This window comes from Pseudopipra pipra, chromosome 10, assembly GCF_036250125.1.
Source record: "Pseudopipra pipra isolate bDixPip1 chromosome 10, bDixPip1.hap1, whole genome shotgun sequence".
Classification (NCBI taxonomy): domain Eukaryota; kingdom Metazoa; phylum Chordata; class Aves; order Passeriformes; family Pipridae; genus Pseudopipra; species Pseudopipra pipra.
Genome location: NC_087558.1, coordinates 7,734,939 through 7,750,000, shown reverse-complemented (window position 1 = coordinate 7,750,000; position 15,062 = coordinate 7,734,939). Strand labels below are relative to the sequence as shown.

General features: G+C 41.6%; 3 protein-coding genes across 7 annotated transcripts in view; 1 reads left to right on the top strand and 2 right to left on the bottom strand.

Annotated features, from left to right (window-relative positions):
* The window catches only part of LOC135419504 (uncharacterized), a 280,805-nt gene extending 275,917 nt beyond the window's left edge, over positions 1–4,888 (bottom strand). For all 4 annotated transcript variants that reach the window (XR_010433024.1, XR_010433025.1, XM_064665930.1 and 1 more), the window contains exon 1: positions 1–4,888. This exon is cut by the window's left edge and continues 3,583 nt beyond it. The gene's annotated coding sequence lies outside the window, so the exon portion shown is untranslated.
* Positions 4,889–5,036: 148 nt separating this feature from the next.
* On the top strand, positions 5,037–9,179 carry DNAJC19 (DnaJ heat shock protein family (Hsp40) member C19). The gene is made up of 6 exons (XM_064665932.1): positions 5,037–5,149; positions 5,551–5,602; positions 5,873–5,946; positions 6,299–6,375; positions 7,273–7,343; positions 8,629–9,179. Exons 1-6 carry the CDS (start codon positions 5,147–5,149, stop codon positions 8,697–8,699), a joined length of 348 nt encoding a protein of 115 aa, XP_064522002.1. The 5' UTR covers positions 5,037–5,146; the 3' UTR covers positions 8,700–9,179.
* Positions 9,180–10,689: 1,510 nt separating this feature from the next.
* The window catches only part of FXR1 (FMR1 autosomal homolog 1), a 32,197-nt gene continuing 27,824 nt past the window's right edge, over positions 10,690–15,062 (bottom strand). For both annotated transcript variants that reach the window (XM_064665926.1, XM_064665927.1), the window contains 2 exons: positions 12,591–12,682; positions 10,690–11,708 (listed from right to left, as the gene is read on the bottom strand). In XM_064665926.1, the coding sequence (XP_064521996.1) occupies positions 11,538–11,708; positions 12,591–12,682 (263 nt within the window). In that variant the 3' untranslated portion in view covers positions 10,690–11,537. The remainder of the gene's footprint in view (positions 11,709–12,590; positions 12,683–15,062) is intronic.

Here is a 15,062-nt window from a genome sequence, read left to right as displayed (position 1 = left end):
ATCCACTGGCCTGACCATATGCCCTCCAAAACCCTCAGCTATTTCCTCTCTTGAGCAAACCTCTCCCTGTTCTTTGCTGTTTTTTTTTTTATTTATTTTTTTAAATTTATTTCTTGCTCTGCCTATGGTCTTGAGTCTTCACTCCCAAAGTCAGTCAGCTGCTCTTGAATAAAAGGAGCCATCTCACCCTTTCTCCTGCTGGTTCCACCTAATCCAGTGATTCTTTCAAGTGCAGTGGAACATGCTAACCAAGAGCAAAATGCAACCCCAACACTGCCTGTTACAGCTTCCATCATCAACCTGTGCACTACAGTTTCAGCTTGCAACCTTACCTTCACCAACAAAACTGCAAAACCCTCCACTCTCTCCTCAGAAAACCATTTAATGGCTGCAGAAATCTCCCAAGAGCTCACAGCTGAAAAACATCAATAAAGTTTCTCCTAGGCTTGTAGCTTCCTTCTTCTTGCTCTTTCCCCCACATTCTGCTCTCTGCTCTGCCCAAATTTTCCTTGCTGCCAGTGTAATCTTCATGCAGGAGAGGAGCAGATTCTGTTTCAAATCTGAATTTACATTATACAAAGAGACCAGAACCTAGCTGTGTCAGACCTTGAACCTGGGATAATCTCAATGTGGGGGAAGCCTATAAATCAGGACCTTTCTTTTTAGAACAGTTGCTCACTACAATTCATTGTCTGAGCAAATAAAGGTTTTACTCTCTCCAAATTCTTTGCTGCAACTACCACAAGCTTGTGTTCCTAAAATAGAGTTTCACAGCACAGTCATGGAAGTTTTGGCACCAGCCCAGGCAGAATACAAATTTCAAAAATGAAGACTTGAGTAATAACAATCAATATAAACCCAGAAATAACAACAGCTCTGGTAAACACATCACAATTATCTCATTGCTTTTTCTTTAAATAAGAAGCATAAGCCAGGACAATGCAGGTAAAAGATGCTAAGTATCAAACCTGACTTTAGAAATTCTTCAAAGAGCATATTCACATCTAGATTCTGCATGCCTTAGCTCAGCTTCAGGGCATTTTGTGACTGATTTACTCACATTGACAAACCTTGCCCCTCCATCACATTCCAACAATCTCACCTGAGCCATCAAATAATGCCCACTGTAAGTCAGATGGATTTTCTTGTGATTACCATGAACACAGATATGCTACCTGCTAGACATACACACTTCACACCTGTTGTCAAATTACAGTGAAATCTTGCTTTGTTCAGTTAAAAATTCCACACTCATTCTTACCAAGTTAATCTCAGTTTATAATTAGTGTTAACCACTCTATGCTCTAATAATTATGATTATCACTTTAATGACAGAGTGATGCTCCCTATACCAAGGTCATTCAGCCACAGGTAAGAGAGTGTGGCACTGTATTATGGTTCAGATGTAGGACCACAAAAAGAGAGAGAATCTGAGAAGGTACAAATGAAAAGAAAAAGAGGTGTAAAAATTACAACTGACAGGCTGACATAAGAAAAGTGGAGTATGGGCAAAAAGCAGGAATAAAGTGAGCAGGAAAAAAATCCCCAAGATATTCTATCTACGCTTAATATTCACTATATGTATCTTAAAACATTAATAAATAACGTGTTTAAAAATTCTGTACCTTGGTGCCCCAAGTAGAAAGTCAGCAAGCCTTTGACAGCTTGGTAGTCCAGTCACTGCATAGGCAGTGTAAGGTTTAGTTGGCTGTGCATGTGACAACATAGAATTGTCATTGTTACTTAAATACATGTTTAACGGCCCTATAGGCATTTAACAGCTACACCACAAACCTTCTGAAAGCACAGATATCTATTTCACCTTCTGTTCAGCTTGTGGAAGACACAGTTAAGGGAAAGTACAGTCAGATTTCTGCAGAAAGGGTCTGTTAAGTCGAAAAGTTTACTTATATTCTACATACCAGCTGCTTTGGATCATCCAGGGAGACAAAGCTTCCAAAAGAAATTTAATCTTCTATCGTGCAGCATTTTAACCCCAGAGTGGAAACCTGAAGATAGCAGTAGGATAAAACACTTGCCAGAAGAAACTACAAAAGCTTCAGGGTTTCTCTGGCTTATAGAAAGGGAACAGTTTAGGAACACAGTAGGCAAAATAAAAGGTTTTGTACTCCAACTGAGACTATATTTCTTAAACACTCAATAATTTTGCCTTCCTCCTGATTTCAAACACAGACCTTTTGCAGAAAGGATAAAAACTGTAGTGCACCTGTTTCACTTGAGCCCATTAGAGCTTATTAATTTTCCCCAGTGAATGACCTTCCCTACCTCAGCACACGGCTGAACCACAGAAGATGCAGAGGAATAAGATGTTATAAAATGAACTCATTAGGCAAATCAAACAGAACTTTGATTTTACTCTCAGTGATGTCCGAGTTGGGACACATCTAATAGGGAAGTGCAACAAACTGTGGGAAGAAACAGAGTTTGAGTTGTCTGATGGACTAAAAAATAGATACAGCATATTTAAAAGGAATTATGAAATTTCATCTAGAAATGCTGTGTGATTTTACCTAATAATAAAAATCAAATTATTCCACCCCTAGGCTCACCCTTGTCCATTTTGCTGTTATCTAACATGTACCAATAATGCAAATTCCTCTATCCCACCTCCACTCTTGCCAGGTCTTCCTACTTATTTTCCTTTCTCCTCAATAAGGATGAACTCTCTTTTAAGCAAACAGAGGCTTCCCAAGATCTTTCTGGCTTTTCTTTAAAGGGCTTCCACAGGAGAAGAATTAGGTACTTTATTTACCTGTTCTCAGTTTGCACATTTCATTACATCTGTCTTTTTCTCTAAAAATGAGAAATTTCACAACAGAAAGAACCTCTAATTTGCAAAAGCCCCTTTGCCAGTAGAGCTGCCAGTTCTTCTAAACAGGGACTCGGGAAAGTGAGGAAGGATATAAAATAAAACTCCCTTTCAGACAGTTTTCTCCTGAAAGCCACTTAAGATATGGATCTAGTCAAAGGCTCTGTCAAGATGGAAGAATAAAACCTCATGTAAGTAAGAGACAGGGACTTCTTGTTTAGATAATATGAAAAAATAAATTCTAGTAATGTCCTGGTAAAGTCATTAACTTCTTTTTTTTAATTATTCTTTTGGACAGCCTTTTTTGAAAGGAAAAGGACAAAGAGGAAACCATCTTAAAACCAAATAGTCTTCTACATATGAAGAAGAATCCAGTTAGTTGCCAGACCCATATACCTTTAAAGACTTTTACCCCTATAAAACAAACATCTAGGATTTTTTCCACTTGCTGACTCCCCTTTCCATATTTGAACAGGTCTTACAGGCTGTCAGGAGCCTTATGATCTGCAATGAATGGATTCAATTGCTTTATCTAATATAAAAGTTTCTTTTTATTTCCATCTCATGAAACACTTGCACAACAGTACAAGTGCCTTCACCAAAACCTTTGTTCCATCCCTTTTAAAAGTCAGCAGGTTATTTTCTTGTAGTGTTACTAAAATGACAGGGAAGGAAAGAGACAGGAGACACTTCCAAACATTACCCTAGAAGATATTAAAACAAACACTTGAAATTTTAGCAAGAAAAACAATTCAAGATCAAACTGAAATTACAACACACTCAAAGTGAACTCAGTACTCAGAAAATACTGAACAAGAAAGGAAAATTTTGTCTTCCAGTGCAAGAGACAGCAGAATTACAAGTTTCTTAGCCAATGGTCAGCTCTGACACTAAACTGCTTATGTGAGGGCTTGTGAGTCCCAGGCCTCAAGCAGCCAAAAGCCAGCTGGCTCTGGTCACTAGGTCCTCGGGGAGTCCATGAGGTCACTGACATGTTCTAGAAGCACAGAGGATGACAATGAAGCTTTCACTAAGTGTCAGTCAGACAGTAGAACTCTGAGCCTTGAGCTGTGACCATCTGAAGCTAAAGGCTGGCGTGGTCTCCCTGCCACGTTATTCAGGTTCCAAAACCGTGCCTTCAAACCAGAGCTACAGACAGAGAGACAGACAGACTCGACCGTTGTGTTGCATGTGACACCGTGCTATTAACAGGTGACACTATGTTATTAATAATATTCAAACACAAGTGCCATGCCTGTAATTCTCCCTCATTCTGTAGCAATCTTCAGCAATCAAATCCCTGAGGCTGTCCATGAGGAGCTGGTGCCTGACGTGCCTGCAGACCCTGAGCGGTCAGTGCTGCAAAGGAGGCACCCGGAGCCCAGCCCACAGGAAAATGGGGCAGTCACACACAGGGAGATGATCACTGGGATAAAAAACAAAACAAATGCAAGAATCACAGAATTGTCAAGGTTGGCACGGACATCTGAAGATCATCCCATCCAACCCCTCTGCCAAGGCAGGGTCACCTGGAGCAGGTGACACAGGAACACACACAGGTGGGTTTGGAATGTCTCCAGAGAGGGAGACTCCATGACCATCCTGGGCTGCCTGTTCCAGTGCTCTGACATCCTCAAAGTAAGGAGGTTCTTCTTTATGTTGAGGTGGAACTTCTTTGTGGTTTAGTTTACAGCCATTGCTCCTTGTCCTGTCGCTGGGCACCACTGAAAAGAGTCTGACACCTCTTGGCACTTGTGCGTTGAGAACCCCTCTCAGTCTTCTCTTCTCCAGGCTGAACAGGCTCAGCTCCCGCAGTCTCAACTCGTAAGGGAGATGCTCCAGACCCCTCATCATCTTTGTGGCCTCTGCTGAACCCTCTCCAGTAGCTCCTTGTCCATCTTGCACTCAGGAGCCCAGACCTGGACACAACACTCGGTTCACCTAAGGAGGGACTGAAAAACTACTTTTCCTAAAAACGTGAACCTGCCCTGCGAGAAGCCTCTGGATCAGGGGCGAAATCCCGTATTTACATTAAGAATAAGCTCTGTACTGTCGCTTTTACAACGCCGTAACACTGCGCTCTGTGAGAGCTCCTGAGCAGGAGCCGCTGCCTCAAGGCACAGGCTGCGCTCGCTGCCCCGCTCCCCGGTCCCCTGTCCCTCGCACCCGCCGGGCTCGGCCCTGCCCGTCCCCTCACGCCCCGCCCGCGTTCGCGTTCCCGGGGCGGTGTCCCGGCTCGCTCCCCGCCCCGCCGCTTTACGGCAGCGGCCGCGGTGTGTTTGCGGCTCCGGGCTCGGCCGGGCGGTCGGGGCGGACATGGTGAGTGTGTCCGTGGGCCGCCGGTGTCCGGGCCGGTGGCTCCCGGGGCCCTTCCCGGGCCCAGCGGCTCCGCTCGCCCTCGGCCGCGGTGCGAGGGGCCCGGGGAGGCCGCCGGCTCCCGCCTCGGCCGCGCAGCCGAACCTCGGGGCGAACGCGGGGCCGCCGGGCCGGGCTCGCCTCGTCCCCTCCAGCTCGGGGGTTCCCGCTGACCCCGCGGCCCTCGCCGTGTCCCCGCGGTCACCGGGAGCGCCGCGCCCGTGCCGTGACCGCTGTGCCCCGCGTCGGGCTGATGGCAGTGCGTACACTAATGTACACGCTCGTCCGAACCGCTCTTCGCGCTGCCGGGTGGCTTTTCTAATTTATCCTTTGGCAAACAACCACCTTCTGTGTTCCCCGTGCAGGCCAGTACGATGGTGGCGGTCGGCCTGGCCATAGCGGCGGCTGGATTCGCAGGTTTGTAGTGATGGGAGGACACCGAACACCCAGTTATAGTTACCTGTGCTTCAGGACTGTTTTTAAGGTAGTTTAATAGCTGATAGAGGACACTCTTTTGGGAGAACCTGTATTAATGGCTGTAATTAAACAAAAGGTCGAAGTTCTTACTCTTTTATGTCCCAAAAAAGTTCATTCCATGTTTTAATCCATGAGTTACCAGTTGCACTGAATTGCTAAATCTTCATGGACCTGTACTTAGTCTCGATCAACACTGATCTCTTCTTTAAGGTCGCTATGCAGTAAAAGCTATGAAGCAAATGGAGCCACAAGTTAAACAAGCACTTCAGAACCTACAAACACCTGTAAGTTTTTGTTTATCAGTACCATCTTTTTATTTAAAAGTTTACTTGGTGAAATAACTACAGACTATTGTCTTTGTAGCACTGCTGTATTTTCCTCTAATGCTAAACGTAATTTTGTCAGTAGTAACAATCTCAGTGATTCTGGTGGTGATTAGCTAATAGTGTGCTCATTCTGGCAATTTTAAGTACTCAAACAATGATACTCCAAGTAAATTTCTCATTACAAGCGCAGAAGCAGCTTTGCTATTTTTACAGACTAAAAATCTCAGCAGCTTCTAAGGCAATAATGAGTTGTTTTAACTTATAAACTTAAAAATTAGTGGTTTTTAAACTAACATGTTTTCTCTTTTAGGCCTTCAGTGGTTATTACAGGGGTGGATTTGAACCCAAAATGACTAAACGAGAAGCAGCTTTAATACTAGGAGTGAGGTAAAGGAAATTTATTAGACATGAAAGGTGAAAAGGAGGCAGCGGAGTTTCCTTGCTGCTGCCCTTGTTTGGAAGGGATGTCATCCTCAGTGCTTAAGGCCATCCTACACCCAGCATCCCCTGGGAATGTCACTGCCAAGTCAGGAAATAGGAAGTGGCCTTTCAGGATTTTCTGTGCTTATTGGGGATTCTTTGCTGCACTTGAGTGTGGTTGAAGGTAATTCCCTCTGGACTTCCAGACATCTGCAGTTCCCTAGCACATGCAAAATACAGGTTCCTTGGGGTCCACTCAGCATGGGGAACATGGTTGTGCTGTTTGCTGTGGTTCCTGTCACTGCTGGGGAATTTCAGATGGATGCAGTGTGTGGGTGCTGCAGACCCACTTCTTGTATCTGTATCTGTATCACTTCTAAAGCATTACAGATCTGAGTATGGTGGCCAATCCCTGCCAAAACACTTCAGGCCAAATGCACAAATCTTACCAAATAAGAACCATTTCTGTTTGAAGGAAACTTCCAGCTGAGAAGTTTGTTGTTTGGGGTTTTTTTTATGTTCTTATTTTTTATAAATCAATAGCAAATTATTTTTTTTCCTCCAGCCTCTAGGAAGTTTTCCCAATAAAAACGTTACAGCGTAGTTCTGTGTCTTTTCAACCACGTGGATGACTCCCACCCTGTTAGACTGCTCTGACATGTCTTTTTCAGCATAGTGTTTTGGAAAAACCTTAGAAACCCTCTCCAGGATTTACACACTACACATGAAGAGCAGGGAAAGAAAAACAAAGAAGTTAGCCAAAGAGTTTATGGATAAGACAGAGTACTCACTTGTTCTCAGCTTTTGAAAATCTGGAGGATTTCATGAGCATCTCTTAAGTCAGTTTTTCTCTCTCTTTTAAAGCCCTACAGCCAACAGAAGTAAAATTAGAGAAGCTCATAGACGGATCATGCTTCTGAATCATCCAGATAAAGGTAAGGAAATTAAGTCATGTTGATTAATTAATACATGTTTTTAACACAGATTAATGGAACTGTGTAGGAAGAAGTGACTACCCCAGTTATTAAAAAAAAACCACAGAAAACTGAAAACAAATTTTAGGGTGCCTTACCTCATGTGGGTTTGGAGCATATTTTTGTGTGAATGTTTTAAAAGCAAGCAGACAGATTCAGCAATTGTTACTTGCTCAGTCTCCTGTGAATATAAGATTAGAATAGGATTTGTTAAAATGAGACTTGAAATCGCCTTAATTTTAGGTGAAAGCCCAGAGTATACTTGTGCACTTCACATACCACAAGTATATGAGTTTGAGTTTATGGGAGTGCCTCGGGAGTTCACCATAAATGGCAGGTATTGAGCCTTCTGCAGCTGCTGAAGACATTAAACTATGGAGTATTCCTGTTTGTGGTACTCTGAGGGCTCAGAATCGAGTTGTGCTCAGAGTTAGTAACTCGAGGCATCTCTACCTGTTCTAAATTCTGTTCAGTGAGTCAGAGTCATGTGCTGGTGCTCGGCATTCACCTTCTTAATCGTCGCTTAAAAGGTAAAATGGCTTCCTTTAAAGTGACTGTTGAATTCATTACTTTTATGCACCAAAATCCAAAATCTCCTTGAGATATGCCTTTCATAGATAATGTTGAGCAGAAGTTAACTTCAAAATTAACTTTGCTGAATATATAGAGAACCTAAAAATAGCTATCCAGAGACTGCTGAGCATTTCATGTTTTACATTACCTAAACAAACTAAGCTTCAAGTAAATACAGTAATTACAGTACAATTAAAGGGTATATATGCTAGAAACACAGTTGTTGCATCTCACAGGCAGTGAGATGCACAGTTTTGGTGCATTTGCACTGTGAATTCTGTTTCAATGTCCCTAAGTCATTTGTTTGCCATGTTTAAAAGCTGAACCAGTCCTTTGGTACAGCAGCAGTTTGTGTGGTGGCCTTGAAGGAGGGGGAGGGTTATCTGCAGACGTTAGTTCAACACTTCTGTATTCATCACAGACTGTGCTAAGTCATTTGTGACTGATAAAACTGGAAATAAAAACCACTCCAGTAAACTAAAAACCACCTAACAGGAACCGTGTGACGCTGAGCTCCTGCAGTGACTGTGTGCTTCAGTCAGAACCAGTTTGTTCTTCAACTGCCAGAACTCTCAGACCATCCTCACTTTTTTTTCCTCTGTACTGTGGCATTAACAACAGAAAAAAATGTGGGGGTTCTTTTCATCTGATGTGAGGTTCTCTTTTTTCCTAGGTGGCTCTCCATATGTAGCAGCCAAAATCAATGAAGCTAAAGATCTACTGGAAGACCAAGCTAAAAAATGACAAAAATCTATCAGAGGTTTTGTCCCTGCAAATGATTATTTTTGATAAACAGCTTAAGAAAAGTTCTAATGTCAGTCTTTGACTCTGTGTAAATGAAGCTGGGAATACAAATCCAGGGAGCTGCTTCCCTCCCTACTCAGTCACTTTTTTTGGGAAATGTGTGAGGGAGTCAGGCTTAAAAGTTTTTTCATAGCTGTTCTTTATTAAACAGCACAATCTGCCACTCAGAAATATTTTCAGTCTAGAGAGCAATAACTTGGTGTGAGCAGTGCATGTTACCAGGCAGACTTACATGCTCTTGCCTAATTTCTGTTAAACTAGTTGTGTTTAAAATGCTGCTGCTCTTCCATCTGCCAAAGTTAACACAGTGAACCAGTTTGGGGAGGGGGTGGAAAAAGCAAGAGGATTTTTTGATTGGAATAGCTGGGACAGATGTGTGGTTGTCTCTGACTGAAGAAATAAAGTTCAGGAAACAGTGTACTCCCTTGTCTTTGCCTTGTGAAAAACAAGGTTTGATTGAGTTTCTTAAGTGTTACTGATGAGTCTGGAATGTCTCAGATTTTTTTAGTAACTTTCAGGTTTTGATGGATTTTACAGCATTTAATAAATTCCATATTTTTAGTAGAAGTACTGTAATCTTATACATTATCATATACTACAAAGCTAGAACTCACATCATAAGGTTTGCATTTATAGGGATTAGGAAACAGGAACTCTTTACATAGACCACTGAGGATACGTGAGCTGGATCTGTGCTGGGTGAGGCCTCACACCCGCCAGCAGTTGTCCTTGTGAGGATCCCAGCTGGGGCCAAGGAGCTCTGTCGTATTCCAAGAATCTTCCCAGTGTTTCTGGAACTACAGAAAAACCGCCACACAGCACCTGTGGGACTTAACATCCACCTGTTCATAATCTTGGGAGCTTTCATTTCCCAGAACCTGGACTTGGGAATGCTGCTGGAAGCATCTCACATCCTCTGTGTGAGTGCTGCCTGCTGTGGACTAGTTCTAGGCCATTTAGGAAGGATTACCACAACAGTTAGGAAGAGTTCTGTGCCTTCGGGAGAGAGCATCAAAGAGGTAACCTTGAGAACCTACGGAAAGGGGGAATAACTTTTCTTTGCCACAGAATTTAAAGCAGGGTGAGGGATAGCTGGAACAGTGCCGTGCAGTCAGTCTGCACATTCCAAGCCATATGCAGAATGTTTCTGTACTTAAGTTTTTTCCTGGCAACTACTACTTACTTCTTAAGCATAGCTAGCTCTTTTTTTTTCCCTTCCGTGTTTTTTTAATTTTCTCCAGTCCTGTGCCTGCCTGATCAGCTGAGATACTTGAGCACACTTCAGAGTTACAATTTAACTGTGTGTGTTCTCCAGGAGGGAACATTGTGGATGGGTATCCAATACTAAAGTCATATTACAAACTGCACATCTCCTGAACTAACACACACACCCCGGCCTGGTTGGGACAGCTCTGCTGTAGCTGTATCAGGCAGAGCAGCTGAAGGCACAGGTGGTTCAGAACACCCATCTTTTGTCCCTATTCACTTCTGAAAAAATCAGGTAAGACAATTTTTTTTCATTTAAGTCAGCACAACTTCAGCACTGTCCTCTGCTGTGACTTCTTGCAACAGCTCCTTCCTACCCAGATGTTTTTCTGTACCTGTTTTGTGTTTCATTGCTCTGGCTCATGTGCCTGAAAAGATGCATGGGTGTGTCATGCTTTAACTTCTCAGTCAAAAACTACATATGCATTAATTCCTATATATGTTAGTCAGGTTAGTGATTCTCCAAGATGAGGAGTTTGGTTTTAGGCTTGTTAACTGATGTTTGTCATAGTCACCTTAAAGAAAGGAAGATTAGCACATCAGAAACTTTTTCATAAGAGTTAAAGGTTCAAGCTGCCTCACAAGTAAGTTTCAATTGTTAGTTACAGCTTGAAAACCTTAAAGTCAATAGTAATTTAAATTTCTGATAGAAACAGTCAACAGATGGAAGATCAAAGTTTATTTTCTTTTACTACCAGCATACAAAAAAAACATATTGCACATCAAACAACCAAAACAAAAATAAAAATACTCTACTAAGGACTAACATATGTAGTTTATACAGAATAAACTTTCTGGAAATTGATCTTTTCAGTAGTTCAGGTTATGTCTTAATGGACATGACTAATTCAGCTTAGTGTTAACTAAAGCTATGTTTGATTTTTAAATACTGTACAGTTTAATAAATAAACCAAACAAAGCCTCAATGTAGAACAGTCACTGCCAATGTCACCCAGTATCCCTGCAGATTATGAGAATTTAACAAATGTATTCCAGTGGTCTGCAGATTTTTCCTCTACATACAGCATTTAAAAAACATGTATTAAAACAGACCAGTTTCCAGACTAAACTAATGGAGAAATTACATTTCAGTGCAAAATATTTTAGACTGCATTTCTTTCTAGTATTCCTCAGGTGAAGAAGTGGTTGCATATTATTAAAAATGTAACAAAAGCAGCTAATGCTTTCATAAAGAGTATTATGTTAGGGATCCCCCTCACATCTTTGCCGTATTTTGAAAACAAAATAACATTTCCTATAGCCAGCAATTTTGTTTATTTAAATGTTACATATACTATCTCAAGGCACATCTGATGATATATTTATAACACAGTAGGTGTCAAAGTATGTTTAACATATGATTTCTTCAGGATCCCTCCCCTTTCTGTATTCCAAAATGGAGGAACTGAAAGTGCGGTGTCAAGACTGGCGATCCATATTCTATCTTTGGCAAGCTTATACAAGCACTATTTTAAATGTAATGTAAAAGAACTGTAAACTAGGAACTTCAGTTTATGAAACACCATTCAGGACTGCTTCTTCCTGATTATTTCCATCCTCTTGAACAGTGACTTTCTTTTCATCAGGGCTGTGCTGTAGTTTAGAAGGCTCATCCCCAGAAGTGGTGGCAGGACCATTCACTGCCTTTTCAGAAGGGCTGTTTTCGTCAATCGCGTCTTTTGCCTTGCAAAAACAAGAACAGGGTAATACAAGAATTCCATAACAATACAGAGTGTAATCTCAATTTCCCTCTGGCTCACACAGCAGCTCTGCAAGAGGAAACACCTCTTGTGCCTGTATTCTGTTATTCAGTGCATCCTATTACTTACCTTGTCATTTATAGGACACTTCTGTATCAAACAGTTCCAAGGAAATCACGCCAAGGTAACCCTGGGAACACTCGTCCCCAGCACACCCAGAATGCTTTATTTATTTGTCTAAGCCCATGAAGGAGTCAACTCAACTGAAAAACTGAGTTTCACACCCCTTTCAAAGTCTGTACAGCAAGATTAGATTCTGTTAATGGATCTTTCTTGTTTTGCTGATCTCAGACGTGACTTGTGGCAATACGTTCACTGTTACTTTAGAAATAAATTCTGATTTATTCAGTTCTGATTATTTTTCTGGATATGTAATGCCACTCTGATCCCTTAAGGACAAAATACCTCAAATACACAATCTTTGCAAAATTAACTCCTTCTAAAATAGTTTGTACAAGTCACTAAAAATGCAACCTAATAATCTTCTATCCCTAAGGATTAGTTCTCAAGACTCACCAGGGACAGTTTTCACATTTTATTACATAATGCAACATTACTAAGTGTAGTATTTTAAAATGTGTACAGAATTAATTTCAGCATTACCCTGGCTCCTAAAGTCTACAATGACAGTCTACAAGTCACTGTCAGCCCTGTTTACTCTGGGCCATTTTGCTTCTAATGATTTATTCTTGAACTCAAATGTACTTGTAGCCAAATGAGGGCAAGCTAACTGAAGCCTTCATTCCTTTACTGTTCTGCTGCGAGGGAGAAAAAAAAAAAGGAAATGCACATTAAAAAGTCTTACCGTTTCTTTCTTGGTTTTGGCTAGTGTCTCCTTTGGAGGGTTTCTCTGTCTACTCTGAGATTCAGCTCGTGATATATAATCAGCTACTGTTACTGTTCAAGGAAAAAAATCACAGTGATGCTCACATCAGCAGTCAATTCAGCATGAACCTTCATGTCTTTTCTGCACAAGTTACGCTCTAACTGGGAGACATCTCACAAAAGGCCTTCACACTTACAGGTTATCAACCACACAGCAAGGATCAATTTGTTTCTGTTATTAAATACAATTTGCACTAAAATCAGTGATAATGTGATGATCTGAAGGTGGACTCAATATTTTGGTCCAATTGCAAATTTGATTGGAAAAGAAGGGCTTTCCATACTAGGTTTGAAGAGATCAGGCTGCAGGCTCTTTGAACTACAGACTGCATTTGTCAATAGCTTGAGTGGTGAAGAATTTCACAGCAATAAAATGAAGGCAAGTTAAATTTTGCCCAGAACTGGGGGAGGTTCAGAGTGTGGTATCACTTACGATGACGCGGAATTCAAATCTTTGTTATGCCATGAAGCGACTGACAGGGAGAACTCGCCCTCCTGGAGGTCCTGGGAACACCATCAGCACTGTTCCCTGGCTCGGGGTGGGGGTGGGACAGTGGTGGGGGGTGTGGACGTGGGCGGTGCTGCCTGAGCCAGCCCTGCTCAGGAGCGGCACAGCCGTGTCTGTGCGGGGACGGCTGCACTTACTGGGTGCTGGCCAGGGCTTCTCTGACCTCTTTTCTTCTTACCACCTCAGCACATGTTCCTGTAGCCTGGTTTTGTCTGATCCTGCCCTCTTGTAACCACACCAAGAGTCAATTCTATTTTTAGAATACAGAGTACTGCAAATTTAAATATACACTTGTGGATCTGATGAGGTAAAGCACATTAAGGTTGGCAAGCATTACCTATTGAACTGTACAGTCAATTATATTTAGTGTATCATGCATTCAGGTGAACTATTTTTCTGGATTTAGGAATGACTGCGCATGAAACCCAAATCAGACTGGGAAGTATAACACATGAATTTCCTGTTACAGTAATTGGACTTCTTACAACTGGGTCCTTCCAGATTGTCTAGTTTCTGCACAAGAATTTTTTTATTTAAAATGAGGTTCTGTACCCAACTCCTCTAATGCAAAGAGGAAGCATATTTCCTGCACACAGTGCATTCTTAATATTCATCTTCATATAAGGACCCATAACATATAGCAATGTAAATGAAAAAATACAACTAAATGAGTGAAGTACAGTGGTTGGCACTGGGGGGGGGCAGGAAGGGAAGAGTTCCTTCTGTCTTCACTCACTATATATTTACTAGGTATTTATGAAGAGATTAAATTAGAGCATTTCTAACAAAGACAGTATAACTACCAACCAATGCTCCTAGTGTTGTACCTTATTTTAAGTATTTATTATGCAAACTGAAAACTGTATCTTGAACAATGACATCAACAGGAAAAAACTGAGGAATCTTTTCTGGGAAATTTTGTTTTGTTCTTAGAATACTTAGATTTAAAAGAATTCCCGTGGTTTTGTAGAAATGCTTAACATCCCTTTATGTCACTGGCCGAAATCAGTTTCTTAGAAGTAAAAGCTGAAATCCATTTTTACTTCTTCTGCCCCTTTATAAACTCATATCACTGTTACAAAACTGGAATGTTGAGAAGTATTGGGTGAGTTTGAGTTTTTCTAAGAGGGTGTGGTGTTTGGTTTTTTCCTTCCCCCAAGTTTTAGTTGCAATAATGAAACAACTTTTTTCTTCTTAATCAAATGTTGCATGAGCACCACAGACATAAGGAAGACAAATATGAGTGAAATTTTGAACCTGTCAATCTAGAAGACCTTCTGTTACTACCTTGCGCCACGTATGTACAAGCATTTTCCAAACAGGGCATTATATTGAAAATTAGCCAGTTCACCTTTAACATTTCAAGTGTTAGTACACACAAAAGAAATGCAACAAGCCACAACAAAAAATTGGAAACATGCAATTTCACTTAAATTCCTCCTCCTTCCCACCCTCAATTTGCAGATGACTTAAACTATTCCCAACAGCCAAGGACTGACAGCAGCAGTGTGATGCAGGTGTGGGGCTGGCAAATCCCATGCGAGTTCCCTCACAGAGCTCTGCCAGGACCCACATCCTGCCCCTCCAACGCTGCTGCTCAGCCAGTGCTGAAAAGGTTGTGTCCCAGTCAGTGCAAGCGCACAGATGCAGGTGAGTGCAGACTATGAACCTTCATGTTTGTCTGATCCTGGACCACGGAACTCAACAGCACTTTGGCCATTGACTTCAGTGAGAGCTGGATCAGAAGCACAACTCGTATGTCCAAGCAAAAAGTTAGACATCGATTAGTTTCATTAGACAGATTTTAGAAGTTCTCCTAGTAGAAGGGATGTCTTTCATCTTTGTCTAGTAGTCTTATTAGTTATTGAGTAACCTTTTGATATT